The following is a 27,683-nucleotide window of genomic DNA, read 5'->3' on the forward strand; positions in this document are numbered from 1 at the left end:
GGGTTGAAGTATTTATTTGTTGATGCACACTAACGGGTTGTTCGTTTTGTTCTTTTATTGAAGGGGGAGTTGACAAAGGGGCCCCAAGTGAGGGCTAGGGGGGGTCACGTGGTTGGGATCCAGATCCTGCTCTAGGATTCTGTAAGGTGTTCGTGACCAAGGGTGGAGCCAGCCATGCCGCAGAGAATATAAGCCGGGTCCCGAGAGGGACCAGGGTTGTTGTTGTTGTTGTTTTTCATCCTGGAAGAAACATTCGTCGACGGTCTACGTTCTATGATCTACGTTCTCCGTTCAACGAGTCTCCAACACGTGTACCTGGACCCGAGCTGTTGGTCCCGGTCTGTAGTAGCTAGTTACTTTGTAATTAGTGTAGTTAGCCTGGTGGTCACCACCATAGGTTGTTATTCTAAGGGGAAGTTACCCTGTGTGTTGGAGTTAAATAAATGTGTTGCCTCCAAGTCTACGTCTGCGACTCAGTTGAACTCACTACACATTTACAACTTAGAGCGTTATTACTACGGCTATCAGTCAGCCCTGATGGTTTCCACCTTATCGCTCCACAATTAGTTTGTCCCAATCTCGTCCACCTTGTTCTTTGTGCATCCCCGGGCAAGTGCGGAGATCGCGGGCCTCGCTCCCCTAATATACCCCCTTGGCCCCGCCCCTATCAGACAGTGCCCCCACTCCACTGTGGCAAGTGTATTGTTTATTGGATAATTTATTATCATCAATACAGTACCTTCCGGCCACCTGTTTCTAATTATCTCAACGTGTACGCTCTAGAACTTTCTCTTTACAGTTCCCTACACAAATACAATGTCACTGCTTATAGTCAACACATCTTCTATCCTCTCACATATATTCCTTCTGCATTCTCCAATCCGTACTCACCAGCAACGTGAATTATGATGAAAAAGCAACAATCGACAACTCACTTGGCATTGAAAAACCCTCTCCCAGCCTTGTTATGATAAGTTATTTTCGTGATCCTGTTCAGGTAATGCTATGAACAATTGTATATTTCTCTGTGCACTTGCACCATCCTGGATCCATGGTACCACCGTCAAATAATCATTGCAAATTCATCACCTTAATACAGCAGTAACATTTTTCCTACGGTGTTGAAGTAGACAGTGCCTCCAACTGATGAAGCAATTAAATTCTGAGTATTCCAGATGTTGGCTCTACAGATATCCATAGATTTACAGACGTTCGGATTACGGAATTTCGCGTTCATGCAATTGACAAATTCTGGACATTTTTCTATTTACGAAATCGAATTTCCATGTTAACGAAATTTTACACGGCACACGCCATGAAAGCATCAAAGAAGAAGCACCCAGGAGGATACGTCATCCATCCGCGACACTGTCACAGTATATCCCTACAGCTCACCAGTAACGCCTCACATCGCCTTTCTAGGCATTCCAACATGCAGATCGTTTGGTGAGTTCCCTTAAAAGTATGGATCCTTGCAGTCTCGAAAGCTTGAAATCTAGAATTAATTATTCGTCTTAAATTAGTTGTTATTCAATCTTCTTAACATTTATGTACTTAAAGCTTTCGTGACTGCAGTAATTCATATTCTTAGTTTTTTCGGTAAAGTCACGTTGAAGAGAAACAACAAAATAACAAAATATATATAAAACAATAAAAAAAAATTCTCACGACGTTTCGACCATAACTCAAACGGTCATCATCAGGTGTGTCGGTTTGCATAAATTTATTTTGAAAACGGCATATTTATTTATTTATATAAAAATAACGTTTGCGTCACGCGCAACGATTGGCTGTTTGCTAGGACTAGTCCATCTATTTTTTGAAAAGAGGAGGGGGGAGACGAAATTTGTTTTTATGTATGCTGTCTGAAAGCCACTGTAAGCGTGAACAATCAATCAAGAACTGAAATGATTTATCAAATCTTTCCAATGATTGCTAAGATAGAATCCATCTTCTCGGTTGAAATTGTCTCTGTGTTTGTATATGTGGATAGCCTCATGAACGAATCTCTCATGGAAGCCAGATGGCTTACAAAGAACCTCCGTCTTGGAAAAGTCAATGGCATGTGAGCCTACTGAATTAGAACAATGATCTGCTACGGCCGAGGTGTTGGTCCTACCGTGTTGCAAGATCTTGTGTTGCAAGATCGCTTGTGTTGCGGTCGAAACGTCGTGATTGATTTATTTTAATATAATTTTATGGTATTTCTACATTAGTGACTTTACCGAAAAAAACCAAGAGTAATTTATGCAGTCACGAAAGCTATAATTCTTTATTAACACACTTCTACGGGGAAGTTACCTTTACAATTCTGTACTAAACTAATTGCGCCCCCTTACATTTTCCTGCCCCTCCCTCTTCTGCTGCTGCCGTGCCCCTTGCTTTCTTCGGCCCCTCCCCCCACCTCTACTACTTATTTTAAGCCTCTGTCTGTTCATCCCTCCGGCCCCTTTTTTCTTGCTTCTCTGTCCGTCTTTCCTCTTCTTACCTCTTGTGTCCCTGTATATGTATTTCTGCTATCTTATACCTCGTATTTGTTCACTCCGTCTATGCTGGTATGTTCAACCCAGAGGATGAACACGAAATTTAGCACTCTTCTGAAATTCGTGGTCTGCCAGGCAAGTGTCTAACTGTGTCGTTGGCCGACTGGTATTGCATCACGTAAATTTTTCTTAGGTTTGTTGAATTCTCGTCTCTCATCTTCTTGTTGTATTTACCTCCGTGCAGTTTAACGCTCTCTATGTGTTGCGTTGATGTCACCATATGTGCTATTTGTTTTTTACACCTGATGAAGATCGCTTGTGTTGCGGTCGAAACGTCGTGATTGATTTATTTTAATATAATTTTATGGTATTTATACATACGTGACTTTACCGAAAAAACCAATGAGTAATTTATGCAGTCACGAAAGCTTTAATTCTTTATTAACTATTGATTAACCCACACAGAGAACCATAGAGTCACTCGCACAGACTCGCACAGAGAGACATAGACTCACTCACGCAGAGAACCATATGCAGTATATCCACGTTTTTTATGTAATGTGTTTTGCTTAGCGCACCCCACACCCACTATAACGCGAGTAGCAGAGTAGCACATGACGGACTGCTCTCATGAGTGGTGTGGGTCTTGGCAGCATTGTTCTGTATTGCTGGGAGCTGATGCTGTACCGGTGCGCGCTGTGTTACGTGGCGTGTCATCCTCTTCCTCAGCCTTTGTTCCAGCATCTGTGTGTAGTGTCATCTCACTCACTCCCTTATAGTTTTCACTCACCATATCTCCCTTTCACGTCCTTTGTATGTATATTGATGAATGTAACGCATTTTTTTATTATTATTTGGCTGCTATAAATTTCCACGTCATAAGCCACTTCATTCAGCTATCATTTGTGGCCAGTTCGCTTCTGATAAAGAAGCTAATAGCTTAGAGGGCTTTACTAGGTAAGATAAAAAATTGTTTATTTTTTGGTCATTTGCTTACCTTTCCTATACTTTTCACTTCGATTGTGTTTTTGCATCGTTTGTTCTTGTAACTTTCTGTACCACCCCAACTGGAAATCTGTGAAAAAGGGCTTTTTAGATTCCTCCAGTATAAATAAAGATTATAATATAGATCTTCTACATATACACAACACATTTAAAATAAACATAGAAAACAGTGTACTGTACTCTCAATTAAAAATAATAATAAAAGTTTGTGCTGAAACGGAGCCTCCCCCTTTACTGTTATTCCTTGTAGAAAAGTTTTCTGCTTCACGTAAAATAGCTTTAAGCAGCAATTTTCGACAACGCAACCCCCACGTTAAGCAAGGATATGTGCACAAGCTTGTGTGCATGTGTGGGTATGCGTATCATTCGGTAATTGTATAGTGTTTCGCGTATTACGCGATGAACTTGACAACACCGGGACCGATGAACTAAACTGGTTTTGGGCTAACCCTAGGTCGACTCAGCCTCCAACGAATACCTGGTGCGGTGTGTAAACATCACTACTCGGGAGATAAAGGCGGCCAGGCATGGTGCTAGCCACCCACCTCATTGTGTACCGTGCTGGCTTTCATAGGTGCTCGCTAAAGCACTTGCCTCAAGAGTCTGTTGAGGTTATACAGACAACCTTTGTCTTTGTGTTTAATGTTTTAATTGGTGGTGGTGTAATTTTAAATGTAATTTTTTTTATGGCCGACTTGCACTACGGCCACTTCTGGACCCAACAAATAAATATGTTCCTCTTCTTGGTGGCAGTGGTGGTGTATATTTATAGAGTGCCTTCTCTCTTGACATAACAAGCACAAGGTGGTGACAGAATGGAATGATTTAGATGGCAGCGGTGTACAAAGATTGAGGAATGAGTGACAGCGATAGACGGTGAAGGGATCAGAGAAGAGTAGGGACGAGAAGGAGTGGAGGCTTAAGGGGAGAGAAGAGGTAGAGAATGGGAAATGGAGAAGAGGTGGGGCTTTATGAGAGGAATGGAAGAAGGTTAAATAGAGGGACCATAAATGAGATGTGGCACAGAGAGAAGGAGGGACAGAGAGAGACAGAGAAGATTGGGAACAAAGAGGATGAGAGAGGACATGGAAGGAGATGAGAGGCAAAATTAGGTAGGGCAAGTCCATGGAGAGGTTTAAAGACCAGCGACAGGTATTTGAAAAGACAGCGGTAGTGAACGAGAAGCCATTGGAGTTGAAGGAGGAGAGGCAAAGTGTGAGAATTAAAGGGGAGATTGAAAATAACTCGTGCAGAAGAATTGTTTAATTTGTTGGGAGGGGAGTGAGGAAACCAAGAAGAAAATTACATTTGTAATTAGAGGTAGCTCTTTACATTATGAGACCTCCTTTGCCAGTAACAAGATATAGGAATAGGTTTTACCCTTTTAACTGGCACAAAAACTGACACCTTTATTCAAGGCATCTTTGCAATAACCACAACACAAGCAGTCAAAATGCAAACAGAAAAGACAACTCTGATAATAATATGCACTGTCCTTGAATTTGATTGGTCCACACCCGAGACGGCTTTCTTTAGAGCCTAGTCTCCATTGGTGTTGGACCAGAAGACGCCAAAAGGCGTACTTCCGAGACGGCTTTCTTTAGAGCCTAGTCTCCATTGGTGTTGGACCAGAAGACGCCAAAAGCCGTACAACTCAAAAACAGCGCACTATCAGAGTATTGAGGGCTCGGAGTGAGCATTTACATTATGAGACCTCCTTTGCCAGTAACAAGCTATAGGAATAGGTTTTACCCTTTTAACTGGCACAAAAACTGACACCTTTATTCAAGGCATCTTTGCAATAACCACAACACAAGCAGTCAAAATGCAAACAGAAAAGACACCTCTGATAATAATATGCACTGTCCTTGAATTTGATTGGTCCACACCCGAGACGGCTTTCTTTAGAGCCTAGTCTCCATTGGTGTTGGACCAGAAGACGCCAAAAGGGTAAAACCTATTCCTATAGAGGTAGCTCTGTTAGATCCACTTCTATGGGTGACTGTCTAATACATTTGCGGTTCATAAAACAGTGCCCCAACCACTGCGCCACCATTCCCCACGTGAATTTACACACACAGATACAAAGATCCCCCGTGTAGCCCGTATAGCCATAACAGACTGTGTGACCAAGTACTGTGAGCGAGCACATACGGATTGGTGGCCAGCACCACGCCTGGCCACCTTATCTTCAGAATGGCGATGTTTACACACCGCACCAGGTACTCATTTGAGGCTGAGTCGACACACAATAACACAAAGACAAAGATCCCCCATATAGCCTAAACAGACTGTTGCGAATTGCTATTTGCAAGCACCTTTGAAGGCTGGCAAGGCACACGAGGGGGTGGATGGCCAACACCACGCTCGGCCGTGTGTGGCTGAGTCGATACACAGATGTACACACACACGCGTTTACACACAGTATCACGTGTAAATGTCACAGGGACTTTATCACCACAAATAACTCTGTCAGCGCGTGATTTTATATAACAATTTAAAGGATTTCAACTGCACGGCCGTGCATACACCTGTGGACCCCTAAGTCGTATGTGCTGTGCAACTTTAGGACTTGTAAATATTCCCATGCACAGATCTTCTCGATGCGATTATGTTTTTAATTTAAGAGGATTATCGTTAAAATTTTTCCGAAGGTGCGTGTGTATGTATAAAAAGGATTTGATCAAGACTTGTCACACTAGACTTTCGCGACTACAATGTAGAATAGCAATGCATGGTGCTGTTTTTGTTTTATTTTAATTACTTAGATTTGCTTGGGGAGGGTACATGCGGAGTGTTTTTGTATCTGAATGTGTAAACGTAGAAATAATTAACCGACTGCTTAATTAGCTGATATCTATCTGCTTCACCGTTACACTCAACGGGAACTGAATTACTTGGTTCATTGAGAACAGGGACATACTATTTGTAAGGGTTCAACACGACACTTGTGGCAAAGCAGAGCTCTAGGGCTGAAACCAATCAAACCTCCACACCCTCACTGTCTGACAAATTCGCCTGTCGTGTTTACTGCTGTGGATTCATATTCTGTATGTAGTTTTTGGTTTACATGTACACGATTGTCAAATACCACACGCATGCATGTGAGCACACAAGCAATAAATAGAGTTATATTCTTGGTTCTTTCGGTAAAGTCACGTAGAAGGGAAACAATAAAATAATAAAAATATTATACAATACAATTCTCACGACGTTTCGACTGCAACACAAGCAATCATCATCAGATGTGAAAACCACAACAATAAAATATGGTTGTGTACACACACCCACACACATATATAAGAGAAATGTATACATCGACACGTAGAACATCTTAACAACTCTTATTAAATTTTGATTTAAAGCTTTTGTGACTGCAGGGATTCATATTCTTGGTTCTTACCAATATATACACTGCACCAACTAAGGCCGGGTCAACCTAGGGGTAGCTAAGAACCACGCATGGCCGCCTGTGTCTCCCACGTGCTGACGTTGATGCACTGCACCAGCTAAGGCCGGGTCATCCTAGGGGAGGCTCAGTACCGTTTCATATGTTCGTCACTGATGTTAGCCGTGAGTGGACATTCAACTTGGGCATCCTGGTTAGTGACAATGCGCTGACCATTCTACTACTGCTCCGCAAACAAGCAATTTATATAGAGACATTTGGTATGTCGTTTTTTAAATGCACGCTATATATACATACCCCTTTCAATTATAGGGTGCACATGTGCGTGTGGTTTGTTCACCCGTGTGTGCATGGTGCATGTGGTCCTTTACACGTGATCATCATTTTTGCAACTGAATTAAGTCTCGAGACTCCCCTTCGCACCAGTGCCGGACGATCCTAGTAGCACAAGTAGCTACAAATGATACGGGCCCCGCACTTTCAAGAACCCCGCGCGAAATGCTTTCAAGCTATCAATTCCGGTCCAGCGATTCTGCACTTGCTCTATTACTATCATACTATACTGCCTTCAACTTTTGTGAACGACTGGGTGTTTAAGTTTAGTGATTTGTCGTATTATCTTACTGTATAGCAAATGAAAAAATACAATAACTTTACTATGCAAGTTAAAAATCTGTGTTTTAATGTTTAGGTCTTTTTTTTATTTACGGCCCCTTTATAACATTTGCTACAGGCTTCGCACGAGCTTAATCCGGCACTGCTTCGCACACAAGTGCACTCGCCAGAGACACCGCAGTGCTGTGGCAACTTCACTATTCCCACATTTCGCTTGACTTCCTATGACAAATGCCAATTACAATTTAGCTAAAGCGTGATGTAAAGCCATTGTAACGCCTGCCAGGGCTTCATTGCTCACTCGATATTTTCCGCAAAGCTGATGGGCCAGCTTGGAGTAGTAGGGGTGATCGGCATAAGGTACTACCACTAGAGTACAAGATACGTCTTTTAGTAATAATCCTATGCGATTGTACTCTGTTCTTCCATCTTATAATCATATGAAGATGCTTATAAGCAAGAGAGCACAGTACTGCGACATGGATGTGGCGTGATCAAAATTATTCCTGGAACATTGTTCCGGAGTGACCCGGCTGAAATAAATCACTGAGTGTCGCCGTGAACACTAAAATATCACTGAGTTCAGCAATTTTGCCGCCTATTTTACAAAGTAGATCCGTGGTACGTGAGCACAGCAACGAAAAAAACAGACAAAACCATCAAGATTGCAGATAACGAGTCCAAGGGGTATTGCACAGCTAACGAAACGAGGTATTTGATGGTCGTTAACGAGACACAGGAATATAAAAAAACGGAGAATGCGTTATTACTGAAAGATGAAACAGACGAATAACTTTGGGTAAGAGTGCGGGTGCTACTGCCCAGAAGATATAAGTAGCTTTGTCTCCGTCATATATGCGTATTTATTCATAAAAACATAATTCTTTTTACAGAACCCATTGTCCCCACGTTATTCTGAAGCGCATCTTATCAGCAGAATTGATTCAGTACAAGCAAACTCTGGACAGGTTTCGACATTCAGTATCCCATCAGCAGAGTTAGGGTGGCTTGAATCATCGCTGGGGAACTTCCAGATGGTAAAGACAAGGACCGTCCCTTGAATAATATGTATCCTAGTTCCATACAAATCTGTTTTAATACTTAAACAGAATGAGCATGAATTATATGAAGCAGACATTTCTTCGTAATTTAACTGTGTGGAGCCGGTCGCCACCTGGTGGACATACAACGATTGCATGTTGGCTGGGCGCTCATTCTCTGCTGCTGTCCTCAATATCCAGAAATCCACTTTCCGTGCCATCCGAGCTGTTTACTGCCTGTCATTTAAATGTGCAAATAACAATAGAACCCATCACAACAGAAACATCAACGCAGGCTGGATACAAATACGTTTAACAACACAAAAAGGGTGTGCATTGCTGGTGCACAAATCTATTTTCACCGAATTTTGACTTCAAACTTTCGTGACTGCAGGACTTAATATTCTTGGTTATTTCGGTAAAGTCACGTAGATATAAAATAAAAAAAATATGAAGACCGCTTGTGTTGCGATTGAAACTTCGTGGGTTTTTTGCTTTTATTATTTTCAATTTATTATTTTCAATTTATTATTTTAAATACAAATGTTCCTAAAATTTACTATTTATGTATTTATGTTCTATCTACGTGACATTACCGAAAGAACCAAGAATACTATTTTCACTGATTCTATTGTGAAATCTTTTGTTTCCAGCCTGCATAATTTATATTTGTTATGATTGGTTTTCTCATCATTTACAGATTGGGTTACTGTTGCCTTTAGCCAACCGTCAATGGGGTCACTATAGTGTAAAGGTCATCTCCATATATGGGGTTGCCAGAGGCATATAGCAAGAGAAAGTATTGATGACTGTCCTGCACTGATGAGTCCTAATTAGACGAATCCGGCCCATAGTTGCCTTTGTCTCACTGCTGCCTGTTGCTGGGACTGCCACCACGTGTCCTCAACTCTTTGAGTCTGTGGTCTAAACGACGACATGGCCACAAATTCAGTTCTTCTGAGCTGGTGGTCTAGATACGTTTGAGAGCGTGTAAACATTCATACTGCACACATCTGTATGATTCTGCATCTAAGACGACTCCCTGTACCTTCCAATGCCGTGAATCCTACACGTGGAGGGTGATGGTGGTGACGATGGTGAAAGTGGTGACGGTGGTAATGATGGTGTGGGTGGTGACGTTGGTGACTGTGGTGACGGTGGTAACGATGGTGAAAGTGGTGACGGTGGTGACGGTGGTGACGATGGTGACGGTGGTAACAGCGCTGACACTGGGACGCCTGCACGGCGCGACTGCCTCTCAAGGGCAAAGCTGGGCCACTTGGTTTGCGAGGAATGCAATCCCCTTTGCATTTCTAAAGGGCACCCCCAGTGGCAACGGTTTCTTTTTTTGCACGATAAGGCGACTCAGCATTTCACCTGCAAGTGGCTTTGCTCTGCACGTAGGGGTGCTGATTGCTCGATGTAAAATGCAATTGAGTAATGTCCGATTATCACGGTTGGCTAAGCACGGTGCGAAAGAAGTTCGACATACAAGAATCTTATTGCAGCCTCGTAATTTAATAACACACCGATCCACATTCTCGCATTTAGCCACAAACACACGCGCGCAGTAGAGCACACCCACAGTTGAGCACACCCACAGCTAGACGATAACGCGTGCTGCTCTCGAGTTATCTGCTTTCATCTGGCTCTCGTGATCGCCGGCCTTGCCTCGTCACAGCTGCTGTGGAGTCGCCTTTGTGCAGAATATAAATAACAACATAGAAACGCATACAGCCCCTGTCTACTGATCTATTTCATCATCTGTAAAACAAGTAATCCTGATTTGTTTACAGATGTTTTACTAACTAAAAGTCTATCCTTCCAAGAGCGGGTGAGTGAGCGGATGGGTGTGGGTGGGTGAGCGGGTGAATGTGTATGGATGGGTGGGTGAGCAGGTGAGTGGTGAGTGGGTGGGTGGTGAGTGGTTGGGTGGGTGTGTGAGTGAGTCGGTGAGCGAATGGGTGGTTGAGCGAGTGGCAGGTGTGTGAGTGGGTGGGTGAGTGAGCGGGTGAGTGAGCGAGTGAGCGGGTGAGTGAGCGGGTGGGTGGGTGAGCGGGTGGGTGGGTGAGCAGTGGGGTAGGTGAGCGGATGGGTTGGTGAGTGGGTGGTGAGTGTGTGAATGAATGAAGGAATGGGTGGATGGTGAGTGGGTGAGTGGTTGAGAGTGTGGGTGAGCGAGTGAATGGGTGGATGAGTGAGTGGTGAGCAAATCGGCGAGCGAGTTGGTGAGCCAGTGGTGAGTGGGTGAGCGGGTAGGTGGATGAGTGGTGGGTGGGTTAGGGGGTGAGCGGTTAGGTAGTGAGTGGCTGGGTGAGCGAGTGGATGAGCGGCTGGGTGAGCGAGTGGGTGAGCGGGCGGTTGAGTGGATGGGTGGTGAAGGGGTAGGTGAATGGCTGGGTGGTGAATGGGTAACTGGCTGGTGGGTGAGTGTGAGGGTGAGTGGGTGAGCGAGTGGGCGAGTTGTGAGCGAATGGCAGCGCTGCTCGTGAAGCTGAGTCTCTGTGAGTCTCTGTGTAAGCCTCCGTGTGTCTCCGTGTCTCTGTGCGAGTCTGTGAATCATGAGGTGAGTTTCTTTGCGATTCTTTGCGTGCGTCTCTGTGCGAGTCCCCGAGTCTCCGTGTCTCTCCCAGGACCCCCTGGATGCGTTGAGGCAGCGCTGCTCACGTAGCTGTGAATCTCTCAAGGCGGAGTTCTCCATCGGAGAGTCTCGCGTCACGTCCCGGACTCGCACCCAGGAGTCCTGCGCCCAGGAGCTCCTGGATCTGCCCCACTGCCAGGACCACTGCGTGCATCTCCACGGCAACCGCCGTAGCAATCGCTGCAACCAACATCACCGCGATGGTCACCGTAGAGACCGCCATGATTATAGCAACTTCCATCGCCATAGCAGCAACCACCATCACCGCAGTAATCACCGTAGTTACCACCATCACTGTCAGCAACCACAGCGTAGCAACCACAATCAGTCTAGCAACAACCACCATCACCACAGCCACCAATATGGCAACTACAACACAGCAATCACCATCAACATAGTTGCAATGACAGCATAGAAACCACATTCACTCTAGCAGCAAACCACCATCACCACAGCAATCATCGTAGTAGCCACCGTCACCAAAGCAATCACCATAACTGGAACCCAATAGGAATGAGTCGTTATGTTGATGATGTTGACGATGATGTTTTTGTTGCTACAAGTTGCAAATCAACTTTTTTCTAAACTCAAATGAAGAAACACCATCTCTACCCCCCCCCCTTTCCTCGCGCTCAGTTGCATAGCGACGCCGTGTGTGCTGTAAGTACCAATAATAAACACCGAGTTGTCTCCAAAGTCCGTGTCTCCGCGATCTCTCTCCCTGCTATACTAAGGTTTTTAATTTTTGCCCCCCTGATTCTGCTGAAGATTTCCTCTTCATACTTCCTCGTCTCCTTGTTCTCGAGTGCCTCCTCCTCTTCTCATTGCGTTCTGGATGTCCGTTTTAGTTTTAGTCGTAGGTTGCATAGTACCAACCACTGAGGCATGGACAGTCCTAAACATGGGATTGGAAACTGCAAAACAGGGAGTGGCTCTTCTTTTGAATAAAACAATGAATGCGGTGTGGGAAGCTGCGAATCTCAAGTAACGGTGGGCTCACCTCCCCATTATCGGGAGTCAGGTAATGGTGGCTTGGTCACAGGAAGATGCGCTTGAAAGTCTTCCACTCTGGTGGTGGGTGTCCATCTCGGACCCCATTAAAACCGACAGTGGCCTGGTTTCAGCCAGCTGATGAAAGTTGTAATAAATAATTTAATCATCACTTGCAGTTGGGGTTGGCATCGTCCCCCTCTCCTACTTATGCCCATCCATCCTGGGTTTAACCAGGCTGGATTGTGAGCTCACATCACGTGAGTTCTTCCGACGGGCAATGCTTGAGTTGACTGGGTCATCTAGCCAACATACCCAGCCACCACATGCTCAAGTAGCTTATGTTGGGGCAGATAGAGGGTTATAAACGGACATCACACAGGCTGGAAAAGAGATGGACTGATGCAGTAAAGGAGAATGTGGAGCCGAGTGTATTTGCTGAAGACGGCGCTCAGGGGAGAGCTGCATTTTGGGGACATGGGTGTTACGAGATAAGAAATAGGCTGAGCCATTGTCCCAAAGAGCACTTGACTCTAGAGCCTGTATGGGTATTAGGGGTTCTTTGTCTTAGCTTTTTGTGTGGAGGAGAGGGAAAGAGTGCTCCTAGCATAGAGAGAGAGAGAATTACAAATATAATGATAATAACAATGTTGTCCATCTATCTACGAAAACATCACCGGCATCCCAAGACTAATTTTTTAAGAAATTCCTGCCCTGGGACGGCTGACCATTTCCAAGAAACAGGTGTTTGGCTTTGTGTGGGAGGGAACCAGAGTACCGGGAGAAACTCCACGTTGCACATGAGAGGATAACACTCACAGTTCTGCAACAGATGGAATTCACAGACCCGCTTGCTGTACTGCTTGATAAAGGCCTTCCTACATATTATCTGTAGTAATGCTTTCTTGCTATATTTCATCCTTACCCCCATTATGGGTTGGTGAAGCGAGGGGGGCAGGACCGATTCTTCTGTCACTCGACTGATTTCAGGCCATGGGTTTCTAGTGCCGGTGCTCTAAGCACTGCAGCTGCTCCACCCGATATTCCTGTGCAACGTTGCACGTAAGATATTCTATCGCTATGGATTTTCCAGATGAAATATTTTCTGAAATGAAAAATGCAATGCAGGAAAAATAGAAAAACTGCCACGACACGGTGGGCAGGTGTGAGATAGAATGGATTAAAATGATCACGACTGAACACCCATGCCGAGCACACCATAGTGGTGTTCACTTCATCTGGTGGCGAGATGTTAACTAACACCTTGTGAAAGACCCAAGGCAGATCCCTGGGTTTGATCTTACAAGAAGCTCATGGTCCACCCTAAACCGCATCCACTGCACAAACCATGGCAGATGCGGATACCAGATGTACAAATGGAAAATGAAAAACTATCCAGTGTGCGACTGTGGTCATCCAGAACAGACCAATCAACATACAATGATGCAATGCCCGATTCCAAATATGAAGGAAACATGACAGGGACACACTGCTCTACTCTTGACGTGGTTATCTGGCTTGACCACCTGAATGTGAGTTTGTACTTGTTACTCTGCACCTATATCAGCCATACGAAAAGAATAAGACGAAATGATAGGGGAGGGAGAGGTAGAGAATGGGAAATGGAGAAGCGGTGAGGCTTTAAGAGAGGAACAGAATGAGGTTAAGGAGGGGGACTACTTAATGTGCTGGGGAAGATTATTCCAGTGTAGGTGTGCAGGGAGAAGGATTGGACGCAGGGAGATGGAGGAACAGAGAATATTGGGAACGGAGAGGACGAGAGGGGACATGGAAGGAGATGAGAGGCAAGAGAAGGTGGGGCAAGGCCATAGAGAGATTTGAAGATGAGCATCAGACATTTGAAAAGACAATGGTCGTGAACGGGAAGCCAGTAAAGTTGATGGAGGAGAGGCAAAGTGTGAGAATAAATGGGAGATTGAAAATAACTTGTGGGAAGTCTTTTTTATTTGTTGGAGGGGAGTGAGGGCTGATGCAGGGAGACCAAGACGACGAGAATTGGTGGTCCAGACGGTTAAAAATGAGAAAATGAACTAGCAGTGGGATAATAGTGGGAGGTATTAGTGATATAGTGGACGTGGCAAGTTATTAATTTGGCGGATCTAAATGGTAGTGGGCTGGGTTAGTGGTGGAGTGGGGGCTACGACTGGAGTGGGCAGGGCTAGTGGTGAAGTGGGTTGGACTAATTGAGGAAGTGGGCGGGCCTTGTCGCGGAGTGTGCGGGTCTAGTCGGGAATGGGCATCTCTAGTGGTAGAGTGGGCGGGGCTAGTGGGGGAGTGGCTCTGTGTACGAGTCTGGACGTTTTCGTGAGTCTGTAGCTTTGAGTTGATATACGAGCCTCTTTGTGAGTGTGTTTGTCGAAGCGAGACTGTCTGTGTGCCTCTGTGCGAGTCTATGCACATGGCCTGGCACAAGCGTCGTGGTGATGTCACCGCCACTTAGTGGCGAATGGCGGTTGTTATTGAGTCTATGCAACCCTGTACGTCTAGCTCAGTGCGAGTACATTTCGCTGTTTGTCTTTTTGTATCAACATGCGTCTTTATATATCAATGTGAGTCTGTGGATCTCTGTGAGTTTATGGGTCTGTCTGAAACTGAGTGTCAGTGGAAGGCATTTGACTGGTAAGCCCTGTGATATCCACTTTTGTGGGCCACTTTCTAACACAAATGCTTGCACTGCATCATGATATATCCAAACAGATTATATTATTAGTCTCGTGACACCATTAGTAGGTCGATGAAAGTATTGGGTACAATATCAAAAATATGCAATAATATTGAAACCTTTAAATGGCAACGCCGCATGAGTAACCAGGAGAGTCCTCTTGTGAGTTACACCGAGTTTGTATTCTCCAGCACGTAGTGCATGCGAGAAGTTTGAATGCTTGACAAGCAAGAGAAGGAAGTGGAGTGAGCCATATGGAAATTTACTAAACCTCCTGCACCAAAAGCTCAATGTGCTGAAACTGAGAGCGCAGGAGTGGGGGTCACTGGGAGTCTCTTCTCTGTTTCCGTGTTTCATCATCACCACCTACATCACGGCTACCCCCAGACACAAATACAACACAAATCCCCCATATACAGTACACACACACAAGGAAACCATACACAGATCCCTCATGTAGTCTACACAGGCTGTTGGGGAAAGTGCAGTTAGTGAGCACCTATTCAGGCTGACATGGCACACGAGGGTGTGGTGTGGCCAGTGCCATGCTCGGCCACCTTTGTCTCCGCACTGCTGATGTTTACACACTGCGATGGGTACTCGGTTAAGGCTGAATATACACACTAAAAGCAGAATCTGAATATTTATACTGGAGTAATCCAATGAGTGGAGTCAAGACAGGACAGGAAGTTACAACAACCAATATAAATACACGATAAGAGTGCAAACTATAGTAAAGGTGAACAAATCACTTAAAAATATGGAAACAAAATAAACTCTGTTTTATCATACCAGGTAAGGCCCAGAGCTATTATCTTGTTTTTCAGAAGCGACCTGGCCACATATAATAGCTCGAGGAAGTGGATTACCACTTGAAATTTATAGTAGCAAAATAATCTAAACGGATGTTTCTAAATGTGGAGGGAAAAACTGGAGGACCCAGAGAAAATCTCCATGTGTCCACGGAGAGAACTTGAACACTCCACATGTACAGCAGGTATCAGGGTCGGACCCCCAAACTCCTGCATACCAGCCGAGGAAGATAGCATCACACCACCGTGGCGTCACTTAATAATACATAATAGCATGCAAGTCCAAATTACATCAGATCCCAAGCTTTGGAAAGGCAGTAAAACAACAGCAATACACATTTCCAGACCACACCGAGACAATGACAGTCTCCCAATAAAATTGTACATTTAAATTTAATTATTGGTACATTTTCTGGGTTCTTTCGGTAAAGTCACGTAGAATGGAAATAAAAAAATAAAGATAAAACAATAAAATAAAATTCTCCCTCAACGTTTCGGCCACAACACAAGTAGCCTTCTTCAGGTGAAGAAACAGAACTGTCGGGACAACAGCGCTTCAATGAACACTGCTAAGCTTGGCAGCGTCTTTAGGAAAACTACCCATATGATGCTTACTTAAAACCGGATTCCCACCACCATCCATCCCAGAAGAATTCCCTCATCAAGACTCTATACCATAGAGCCCAATGCATTTCCGACCAGGAACACATTGCCAGTGAACTCGAGCACGTACACCAAGCTCTCAAGGCTAATGGTTACTCCGACTACACAATCCACAAAGCCATCACTCCAACCAAGAAGAAGGATCCTCTTGAGGAGCCATTCAAAATCATCACCTTACCCTACATTGCGGGGGTCACAAAAAAGATCCTGAATAAACACAAGATCCAGGTCCGATTCAACACAGTACATAAAATCCGTGATCTGGTTCCGTCTGTAAAATATGTGGTTCCAGACATAGAGTACCCGGGCGTCTACAAACTAAGTTGCCTCTGTGGTAGCAGCTACATTGGAGAAACCAAACGACATATTTCGGACCGCATCCGTGAACATAAAGCAGACTTGAAGCACAGTAGGACGAATACCTCAGCCGTGGCAGATCACTGTTATAATTCAGTGGGCTCACATGACATTGACTTCTCCAAGACGGAGGTTCTCTGCAAGCCATCCGGCTACCATGAGAGATTCGTTCATGAGGCCATCCACATATACAAACACAGACAATTTCAACCGAGAAGATGGATTTTGGCTTTGTAACCATTGGAAAGACGTTATAAACCATTTCGGTTCTTGATTGATTGTATTTTACGGTGACTTTCAGACCGCAGTCCATTCGCTGGCACTGCCTCTTAGTACCTTTCACACGACGGTCAATGGTATGGTTTTTAGCATGTTGTATAATAATAAATAGTATAACAGTGTAATGTTTAACATAATTCATAAGGCAATATATAGTATCGTAATTGTATAGTGAATATACAGCAGTGTTGTATAGAGTAGGGTTGGTAGAATAATACATAGTGTAATATTACAACTCTAATATTTTATAGTCTAAAGTATAGGGTAGTGTATAGTAATGCATTGTATAATTCAATGGTGGGGTTTGTCTATGGCAGTGTATATTACGGTGTATAGTCGTGTAATATATATATAAAAAAAAGTTTAATTGGAGGCATATCAATATAATGCATAATGTTAGAGCTTACATTGGGCTGTATATACGATATTATACAATGTAGTTTAGATTGGAAGGTTGTAATGTATAGTAGTCTAGTTTATAGCATAGTTGTAATGCAACACAGGATAGAGCAGCGCATCATGGCTGTTTCTCTTTCTCCCCCCTCCTCCGTTCCGAGCATAGATGGACTCGTCCGACTGAACAAAGCTTGCCGCTTTCCGTGGTGCTAACATTGAAAAGAAACCGCTACTTTTTTCGTCATAGAATTGTAATGTATAGTAACTCATTGCTAGTAGCTCAGCTGATTGGATAGTATATTGAGTTTATTGATAATGTTGATGTATACTCTTTAGTTATATTTGGTAAAGTCACGTAGGTAAAAATAAAATAACAAAAATCACGACGTTTTGGCCACAACACAAGTGGCCTTCATCAGGTGAGGGACTGGACTGTCCAGAGGACAGCGTTGGAGTGAAGACAGCCAAGCCCAGGTCGCGTCCTTTAAGCTGTGTGGGAGGAAACAAAAGACGCCTTGACAAAGGAATTAGCATAAAATGATGTACTGGACCGGCACGGTTGGGGAGGGGGGGGGGGGATTTTACATAATGTTGGTGTGAAGGGAAATAACCTGCTTTTAAAGTTTGGGATACCACTACTTGAAAAAAGATACTGTACCATTGAAAATTAGTATAATGTTTGGTTTGATTTAGAGCATCTTTCCAATGATTGCTTAATTTGAAACCATCCTCTCGGTTGAAATTGTGTCTGTGTTTGTAAATCTGAATTGCCTCGTGGACAAACTCTGATTAAAACCCGTGGGTTTGCAGAGAACCTTGGTATCGGAGAAAACAATATCGTGATCACCCACAGCGTTGTAAGTGATCAGCTACGGCAGAAGAATTTGTTCTGCCGTGTTTCAAATCTGATTTGTGCTCGCGAATTCGGTCAGAGACATGTCGTTTCGTCTCCCCGATATAGCAGTCACCACAGGTGCAGCTCACAGCTTAAAGGATGCGACCTGGGCTTGGCTGTATTCACTCCAACGCTGTCCTCTGGACAGTACGGTCCCTTCACCTGATGAAAGCCACTTGTGTTGTGGCCGAAACGTCGTGATTTTTGTTATTTTATTTTTACCTACGTGACTTTACCGAATAGAACCAGAGTATGGATCCTTGCAGTCACGAAAGCTTCAAATCTAGAATATTGATGTAGTTTATATTTTAGTTTTTTATCAGTTTACTATTTGGTATTCATTATACAGTGTAGTGCATACCCAGTTACTTTACGTTAATAGCTCAACTTATTGAAGAATATATTGAGTACATGTATTATATTGATGTAGTTTATTCTTAGTTCTTTCACATCGGCTTATTGTATGACAGTTGGGTAGTTGCAGTTCTTTAGCGTCAATATACTAAATGCCTCTGTTGATATGTAAACTCTGACTTTAACATAGCTACTTCCGTGACCAGTTACATGCTAATCTCCCAGTTACATGCTAATTTCTGACTTTAACACTCTGCTAATCCAACACATTAACACAGCTAGATCAATGATAAATTCTTCTGTTGATATGTAAACTCCTTTGTCAAGGTGCTCTGCTCCTCCCACCCAGCTTAAAAGACGCCGCCAAGCTTAGCAGTGTTCATTGAAGCGCTGTCGTCCTGACAGTTATGTTTCTTCACCTGAAGTAGGCTACTTGTGTTGTGGCCGAAACGTCGTGAGAATTTTATTTTATTATGTTTTATTTTTATTATTTTTTTCCATTCTACGTGACTTTACCAAAAGAACCAAGAAGATGAATCCCTGCAGTCACAAAAGCTTTAAATCGAAATTTATTGATACATTGTTAAGCATTCCGAGGCTGTTGAAGTGCTGTTATTCGGTATATAGATATATGTTGACATAGAAATTTGAAATATCAGGTGTATTTTTTAACCTGGTTTTTTTACCTGGATAGCCTAATTTGCAAGTGTGACCTGACACCAAAAAATAAAACTAATAAATTAGAGCAATGAAGCAAAGAGAAATCAGAGCAAAAACAACTTTAATGCAAGAAATGAACATTCCACAATCATTAAATTTCGATTTAAAGCTTTCGTGACTGCAGGGATTCGTATTCTTGGTTATTTCGGGAAAATTCTCACGACGAAATGTCGTGCGAATTTAAGTTAAATTTTTATTATTTTATTATTTCCCTTCTACGTGACTTTACCGAAAGAACCAAGAATATGAAACAATCATTAATTAAACAAAATAAATCACGTTACAGTTGAAACACAAGCGCCCGTCTTCAGGTGACAATCGCGATAGCCGCGATGTCTGCTGCGAGCAGCACGATGTCTGCAGCAGACACACCAATTGAAAGTTAAAATACATACATGTTAAACAGATATAGGGTGACTATCGAAGTCATACGTAAAGTGGCTAGGATATGTGCATGTTGTGTGATACACACCTCTATGTACGCACCAGTGATGTGCGGTGAGGTCAATGGCTGGGGAGGCACTGGCTAGTGTCAGAGCCAGATTCACATAGAGGGCGTGGCCTCACGGAGGGGGGCGTGGCCTCACTGAGGGGTGCGTGTTAGACACGTCCCCCTCAGTTATAGCTGCCTCCTCTGGTGCTTTTTCATTGCAATTTCATGACGAGACCAGCGAGCCTAAATATATTTATACACATACGTGAAATAAGTTACCTCGAGTATGGAAGGCGAGGACATGAAATGAAGGGGTCTACAAACATTACACACACGAACATATGCACACACAATTTGTGAAGTAGTGAATGCGAGGTGTGCAAGTCTCACACTAGCTCTTTACATCTGTGCAGTCCAGGCTGAAGCCTCTTCATTTCCTCGGTGCCAATGCCGCAGTCAAACAGGTTGAGTGTCTCCACAGGTTCCTCTCGATGCAGCAGGATCGAGGTGATGGCAGCGCAGTCTGGCAGGGACAGCCTTGTGAATGACAGGTCTATCTCAGTCATGGACCGAGTGGCATCACTCATGGACTTGCGGTCGTGCAGCTCGTGCACACAGTGCAGGAGACTGATGAGCCTGTGTTTGTCAACCTTCTGATTTTCCATGTTGTGATTGAGCCACTCGATTATTTCCTTTTGAGAATCTGCAGATGGAGGATCCAAGATACCCTCAAAGAACATCCATGGAGTGCTTGATGCTAGTCCACAAAAAAACCTCTGAAACACATCAAACCTCCCATCTTTGCTGTCCTCAATAGCTTTGATTATGTCACTCACTGGCCGTGTTGAATGTGTCAAATGCATGGCTATTGCTGCAAAGAATTCCTGGATTGTTAAGTGTGAAAACGAATAACAACTCCCTTATTCTTAGTTCTTTCGGTAAAGTCACGTTGAAGGGAAACAACAAAATAATAAAACGTGACTTTACCGAAAGAACTAAGAATATGAATTACTGCAGTCACGAAAGCTTTAAATCAAAACAACTCCCTTGTTTAATGCCCTCACATGTGAACACTTTGTTGATGAATGTACTTCCTAGTTCAGAAGAACTAACAACACACTCTTCTAGATCTTTTTGGCTGAACACCTGGATGTTTTGCTGAACCCCTTTCAGAGCCATATTTGCAAGAGACAATAAAATTTCCTTGGCTCCGTGGCTGCCACGTCCATGGTGTTCTACGAGCCCAAACACGTATTGTGTGAAGAGGTCGGTCATTGATTTGAGGATAATCTCAGAATGATCAGACTTTTGTAAATGTTCCTTCAGTGTAATGGCTGCTATATGACAGAATGAAGGGTTCTGGGACAATGTATTCACTGTTTCATTTTCCTGCAGGAGCTTGAGTACTCTTTCTGCTAGATTCCTATCTTTGTAAAAATTGCGTAAAAATTATATTTTATCCTCATGGGAAAACCCAGCAATTTCAACAGCTCGATCAACATTCACTCCACTCAGCTGCGCCATGGCAATAGGTCTGGTCGTTATCAAGACCGAGGCCTTGGGCAAGAGGTTTCCATTCACTAGTGCAGCAATGATGCCTTCTACTGTTGCCGTCTTACGTGGATCAGTGCAAGCATTGGCATAGTGAAGGCACTTTCCAAACTCATCCAACCCATCCATAACAAAAAGGGTTCTCTCTTGGTTTGCGTAAACCTCATCCGCTTTTTTTCCCAAACATGAGTGCAGCACAGAAAACAGCTCTGCGAGTGACACCTCTCCAACATCATTTATCTCCCTGAACGTTATGAGCACGATGTGCTCAAAGCGTCGTGCAAACACTCTCTCACCTGACAGCAGGCTGTGCACAATGAATTTGCTCAACATGGTTTTACCGCTGCCTGGAGTTCCAACTACAATAACCAGTCGGGGGTGTGTTTCTTTTCCAATGAGATCAAAGATATTATTGTAAGTCATCCCTTCTCTCTGTGCTCTCTTCATCAGCTCCTTGTGCTGTTTGCCTCTCGCTAGTAACTCGTGCTGCTTGGTTTCTTGATGGCGGTAGTAGGGAACCAGAATTGGCTTCACCATTCTCTCCAGCAAAAATACTGCAGGTTCTCCAGGTCGTGCGTTGTAGTCTCGTGTTAATGATGTCAGCTTCAGCAAGAATTCTCTGTAATTATCACCAGGGTTATCTAAATTAAACAAATCATTTAAAAAACAAATTAGTTTCATTTACACTAAAAAAACATTCCTATAACAGACAAATATGTTTAAAATAAACTACGTAAAAAAAAGCATATTTCATCATGGAAAATGTATTGCCATCATGTACATCACAAATTATTGTGTGGACATTTTCCCGATGTGTATTCTACATATCTCAACAAAAATTTACCACCACTTGTCTTGTTTGTTTTGCATGTGAAACAAGATAGTACCACCACATTTGAAATTACGATGTACATCAGCATAATCCCAACCTAATGCTATCAATTTGTGTCTAAAATGCACTGCTGCCTTGTCCTACAATTATTATTTTTTGTTGTTTAGGATGTTGAATTTTTCTTTTTATATTTCACTGGTATTGGGGTTGTGTTTCCTTTTCCATTTCAAGCTGGCCTACATCACCTAGCAAGGGGGCTACACTGTGGTTGAGTGCAGTACACCAGGCACGGTCCTAGCAGCAGAGAAGATGAAGTGCTTTCACCTCCACAACAGCCACATGAATTACAGAATTCGTAGCATCCCACGTGTTGCATCGTAGGTTCACTTAAACTTCAAATAATCTGGTTACTGCATCATCAGCAAGCACTGTGGCATCCACTACATTGGGGAGTGTCGATTTCCAATAGCAAATTTGCTCAACAACTTCCATCTGCTTTCCAAGTAAACACTGAACCCAGAGGCGCACCACTTGGGCAATGTTGACCATAAGAACCGTGATACCTCTGTATCTGATGTTATTTTTATCTCTCGGGAATCATATATTCAGAGTCATTTAATCACGTCGACTTTTTTTCTAAATGAGAGGGATACAAATTTGACGTTTAATCTGGAGTGAATTATAACCAATCCAGTTTCAGTTTCATTTATTTTGTATAGCCCTGTGAGCCATTCGGCTCTTGAATCGGGTGCAACCGCAACAAATAAAAACAGGAAAAAGAAACATCTTAAAGTGACTACGCGCAAACAGAAAAATCCAGGAAAAAACAGCAAAGTCTTCCAGAAAAAGCACTGTATATCAATGCTGTGTGCAAAAATCCCAGTGGGATGCAAGTCAAACAATAACAACCATAAGACAATTTAGAGTAAAGTTATCAGTCTAACTCTGTACTACAACAAACAAATATGGCTAAACCAAAACGTTTTCGAAATCACCAAAAGAAAGCTATAAAAGCAATGGAACAGTGATCATAAGAACTGATTGAAATTTTACAATAAACGATATAAATAGCATGTACTACCAAACTTTTCAGCCATAGCTGGCTGCATGAGTCACTCCATAACAGCAGGAGTATCAGTAGGAGTGTCAACATTTTTAAAGAGTTAAGAGGATAGAGTAGGTTCCGTTTCATGAGTCAATGGCAATAAAAGGCTGGGTGTCCTTAGAAATAGCAGTGATAGCTAGTCAATATAAAAAAATTAGGAGTAAAAAATGTCCACAAAGGAGGAGACATTGTACTGAGAAGAGCAGATAGCCAAGGACGGAGCCATGTGGAACACCATAGAATGGGGGCTTCTGAACGGAAGGCAGTCATTGCTTGGAAAAAATAGGGCTCACTTTTAGAGGGTGAAGCAGAAGCAGTGGGGAAGTGTGTGAGAGATGCCTGCGTAGCAATGCCGATTCAAGAGGATGGAGTAGAAGCAGCTTCCATAATTTAAGAGAGGTGGTCATTCACCCTGCAGTTTCAACGACATGGCCTTGGTGGAATCCAGATTGTACCAAGTCATGGAGACCATGGCAGCAGATGGGTTTGCTGCCATGGCCAAACATTTTGGGCTTGACACTTGAAAGAGCTTCATAGCTCATTACATTTTTCCAGCTGAAATAAAATGTCTGTGTCTGAAGAGGTGAGAGAAAATCACCATGTTTAAGTCTTTTGCAAGGAAAATGAGGTGTAGGATAGGACAGAAATTCAGGAATGTTGGGGTCCAGTGTGGATGTAATGTTTTGATACTGACACACATTTCCATTATCCATCCATCCTTTCCTCCAAGTTGCTGATTCCTTGTACATACCCTGCTATGGAATGGAATATTAATGTCCTCCTTCTGAGAGGAATGTTGTCATGCAAGGGTGGTGCAGTTTGCTAATATTAAATGACAATTCATATCAGTTCAAAGCAATTATTTCACTTAAATTTGCCAGAGACATGCAAATGAATATGTGAAGTTTAGCATCACTCACGAGAAGCTGCTCCAGGGATGGCTTTACCCGCAGTTCAGCTCAGATCGACACCCATCACGTTGAGCTGCTGCTCATGCTGTGATATCCACTGATCCATGAGAGGGATCTCGGATCTCAGCGGCACCAGCACGGCTTCAATGAATCTCATGCACACTTCTTCTCCCTTGCCGAGCACCAGGTCAACCAGGTGCCGTGTTCGCACAATGGGGTCATTCTCGTTTTTGAGGGACGCGTATTCGCCGTACAGGACTATCTCTGTTTGACAGGAATGGTCAAGCACTTCTGAAGACTTCGCCTGGAGGTATTCCTGCAGTTTCACTTTGTTGGTTCTAATAATCTCATATGCAGGATCATTTGATGCCATCACGACCAATGCATCGAGTCACCTGAGGAAAATGAAAACAAACCACGTGTCACCTGTAAGCATAGTCATGTAATTTTAGCCAGGTAAAAGAAATAATAATTATAAAAATAAAATGTTGCTACTAAATTCTAAGAGGTCTCGGTTAGGTACAATTGTGACTCTAGCTATTTGATCGTGAATACATTGGGTTATTTAAATTGTAATAAAAGCTTAAAATTGTTATTGGAATATATAGAAATATGTAAAATTGCATCGAAACACTTTAGGCATCTCAAAACACTCTTCAGTACAAGCATTTGAACATTCACATGAACACAACACTACGATAAAAAAAGTAAAATGTAAACCTAATTCAAAACACCACACAGGTTTAGCAGATTAAGCAGCTGTGTGACACCACGTGCTCACTGCCTCGACCATCGTGATGCCACGCAGACGGCGAATTGCGCTGTAATGTGCAATGATGGAGATAGCGTCACCTCTAGTTGAGTGACGATTAGAGGGTGGGAGCCAGGTTTGATCTTGGGTAGTCCCTATGTAGTGGGCACTCCCATGCTCTCAATGTATGGGTAGAGGGTGCTCTGAGGTTGTCTAGAAGTGGTATGACGTCACATACCGCGTTCCCAGCAACGGCTGGCGGGGCCGTTTGTGAGGGGGCCGGGGGAGCTGACGGAGGGAGCCGACGGGGCCGGGGGGGGGGGCGACGGAGCCGGGGGCGGGGGGCGACGGAGCCGGGGGGGGGGCGACAGAGCTGGGGGGGGCAACGAAGCCGGGGGGGGCGACGGAGCCAGGGGGGGGGGCGTGGGCGACGGAGCCGGGGGGGGGCAATGGAGCCAGGGGGGGGCGATGGAGCCAGGGGGGGGCGATGGAGCCAGGGGGGGTTCGACGGAGCTGGGAGGGGGGGGGGCGACGGAGCCAGGGGGGGGCCGACGGAGCAAGGAGGAGGGGGCGACGGAGCCGGGGGGGCGGGGGGCCGGACGGAGCCAGGGGGGGCCGACGGAGCTGGGGGGGCGACGGAGCCGGGGGGGGGGGCGACGGAGCCGAGGGGGGGGGGCGATGGAGCCGGGGGGCGGGGGGGGGCGATGGCGCGAGCAGAGGGAGCCGACACTGACTTTCTCATACATTATGCACTGACTCACTCACACATCATGCACTGACTCGCTCATCATGCGCTGACTCGCTCATCAGGCGCTGACTCGCTCATCATGCGCTGACTCACTCACACATCATACACTCGCACAACCACTGACCCATTCACTCATCATACACAGGTTCACTCATCGTGTGCTGGCTCACTCGCACATCATACACTCACTCTGCCGCTGACTCACTCACACATCATACACTGACTCACTCATCATGCGCTGACTAACACGTCATACACTCACTCAACCTAATACTAACTCACTCATCATACGCTGACTCGCACATCATACACTCACTCAACCTAATACTGACTCAATCATCATATGCTGACTCGCACATCATACACTCACTCACGCTGCTGCTGACTCACTCACACATCATACACTGGGAGTGTCGTGCTGCCAGCTATGGCTGCAGGTTTTGTCGTACGTGTTATGTATATCGTTGTTAAATTTAAAATCACAGTTCTTATGATTACTGTTGTTACATTGTTTTTTTAGCTTTATTTTGGTCTGGTTGTGGTGTAATAGTTTTCTGCAATGTAGATTCATATTTTGTTTGTTGCGGTTGCACCCGACTTAAGAGCCGCATGGCTCACAGGGCTATACCTAATAAATGAAACTTGAAAACTTGAATACGCTTCACGGAAATGAGTAAACATGACCTTTTGTGGAGGTAGTGTTTGTGTGGGAAAGCCAAAACTTAAAGTACACACATGAGGCAGCGTCAATGTTACTGTAATGTTCATTATGTTAAATAAATCACTTATACAGGACAGCAGTGGTCCATGCGTCTGTGCAGCCACCTTCCTACGTCTTTGAATCTCCACCTACATTGTCTCTTAGGAATCCTTCAAAATGAGCGGCACGTTACATCATCATCAGCAGCCATTGTCTCTCTACCGCTGAATGAACGCCTCCCTATATTTGTTTAACGTGAGAAATTAATGAAAAAAAGTCTTAATTTAACATTTTTTATTAGTATCAATAATAACGAAGCATCTGGTCAGTGAGTATGCACCACGTGCATTTACAACAGCATGCAGAGCATGAGACTATAACGAGTTTTGTACATCATGTTTGTAAACCCAAGTAATCCATTCTTTAGTATGAGATATTTATACATTTAACTCTTTGTGTATTGAGCTGTGTGTATTGCATTGCTGCAAACTAAATATCTATACTGTACATATACAGGCCGGTCTGACTTAACCAGCGTTCTTTTTACAAGAATGTGCTATAACAAGCAATATGAATTTATCCCTGGGGTGTCACTATATACGTATTATTTTATGAGTAGTCAAAGAGTACGAGGAGATAATGTAATAGGGAGAAGGGGGTGAGGGCGTGGGCTTAGTCGCTTTTTCTCTCATAAAGCACACATCTCCACAGGAAATGAAAAAAATAACACCTGGCAAATGGACATACATTGATGTTTACGCCCAAGGCGCAACAACTCTATTGGTTTCACTATCGTACAGCTCCACGCTACACACAGCAGACGCGTGCTCCCTACAGAGGATAAACTGTCGAGCGTCTTCTACGCCGACAGCACGAGCTTCAACACAAACATCCCCCATGTAGCTCCACAGACTGGTAGGTCAAGTGCTGTTAGTGAGCCCCTTTGAAGACCCGCACGCAAAGTGGGGTAGAAATGGCCAGCACCACACCTGGCCACGTTTGTCTCATAGGTTATACTGATTACCCATTGTACCAGGCACTCATTTAATGCAGACACAACCTAGAGGACCCAAAACCAGTGTAGATATCACGTGCTATTGATAACTGTGGCTGAGTTTGTTGTGCAGCATGGCTCGCCACAAACACACATAGGCGATGTACACAAACATACAAGATACAAATGGGAAAAATCTCCCATATCGTTTTTTACATTATTGGGATTAGTTCTGCTAGCGAGCACCTAAGAAGGCCAGTACGGCACATGAAGGGGTGGGTACATAAACACAATAACAATAAAAGCCATTCGCCAC

The 27,683-nt window shown here is 44.0% G+C and overlaps 1 protein-coding gene across 1 annotated transcript; it reads right to left on the reverse strand.

Moving 5' to 3' along the window:
• Positions 1–19,386: 19,386 nt before the first annotated feature.
• On the reverse strand, positions 19,387–24,724 carry LOC142922992 (NACHT, LRR and PYD domains-containing protein 3-like). The gene is made up of 3 exons (XM_076063924.1): positions 24,184–24,724; positions 21,231–21,967; positions 19,387–20,695 (listed from the first exon to the last, which is right to left on the reverse strand). The coding sequence occupies exons 2-3, from the start codon at positions 21,861–21,863 to the stop codon at positions 20,162–20,164; spliced, it is 1,167 nt and encodes a 388-aa protein (XP_075920039.1). The 5' UTR covers positions 21,864–21,967; positions 24,184–24,724; the 3' UTR covers positions 19,387–20,161.
• Between the last annotated feature and the right edge of the window lie 2,959 nt (positions 24,725–27,683).

Source organism: Petromyzon marinus, unplaced genomic scaffold (assembly GCF_048934315.1).
Source record: "Petromyzon marinus isolate PM22_M1 ecotype Great Lakes invasive population unplaced genomic scaffold, UKy_Petmar_22M1.pri1.0 PM_Scaffold_24, whole genome shotgun sequence".
NCBI classification, from domain to species: domain Eukaryota; kingdom Metazoa; phylum Chordata; class Hyperoartia; order Petromyzontiformes; family Petromyzontidae; genus Petromyzon; species Petromyzon marinus.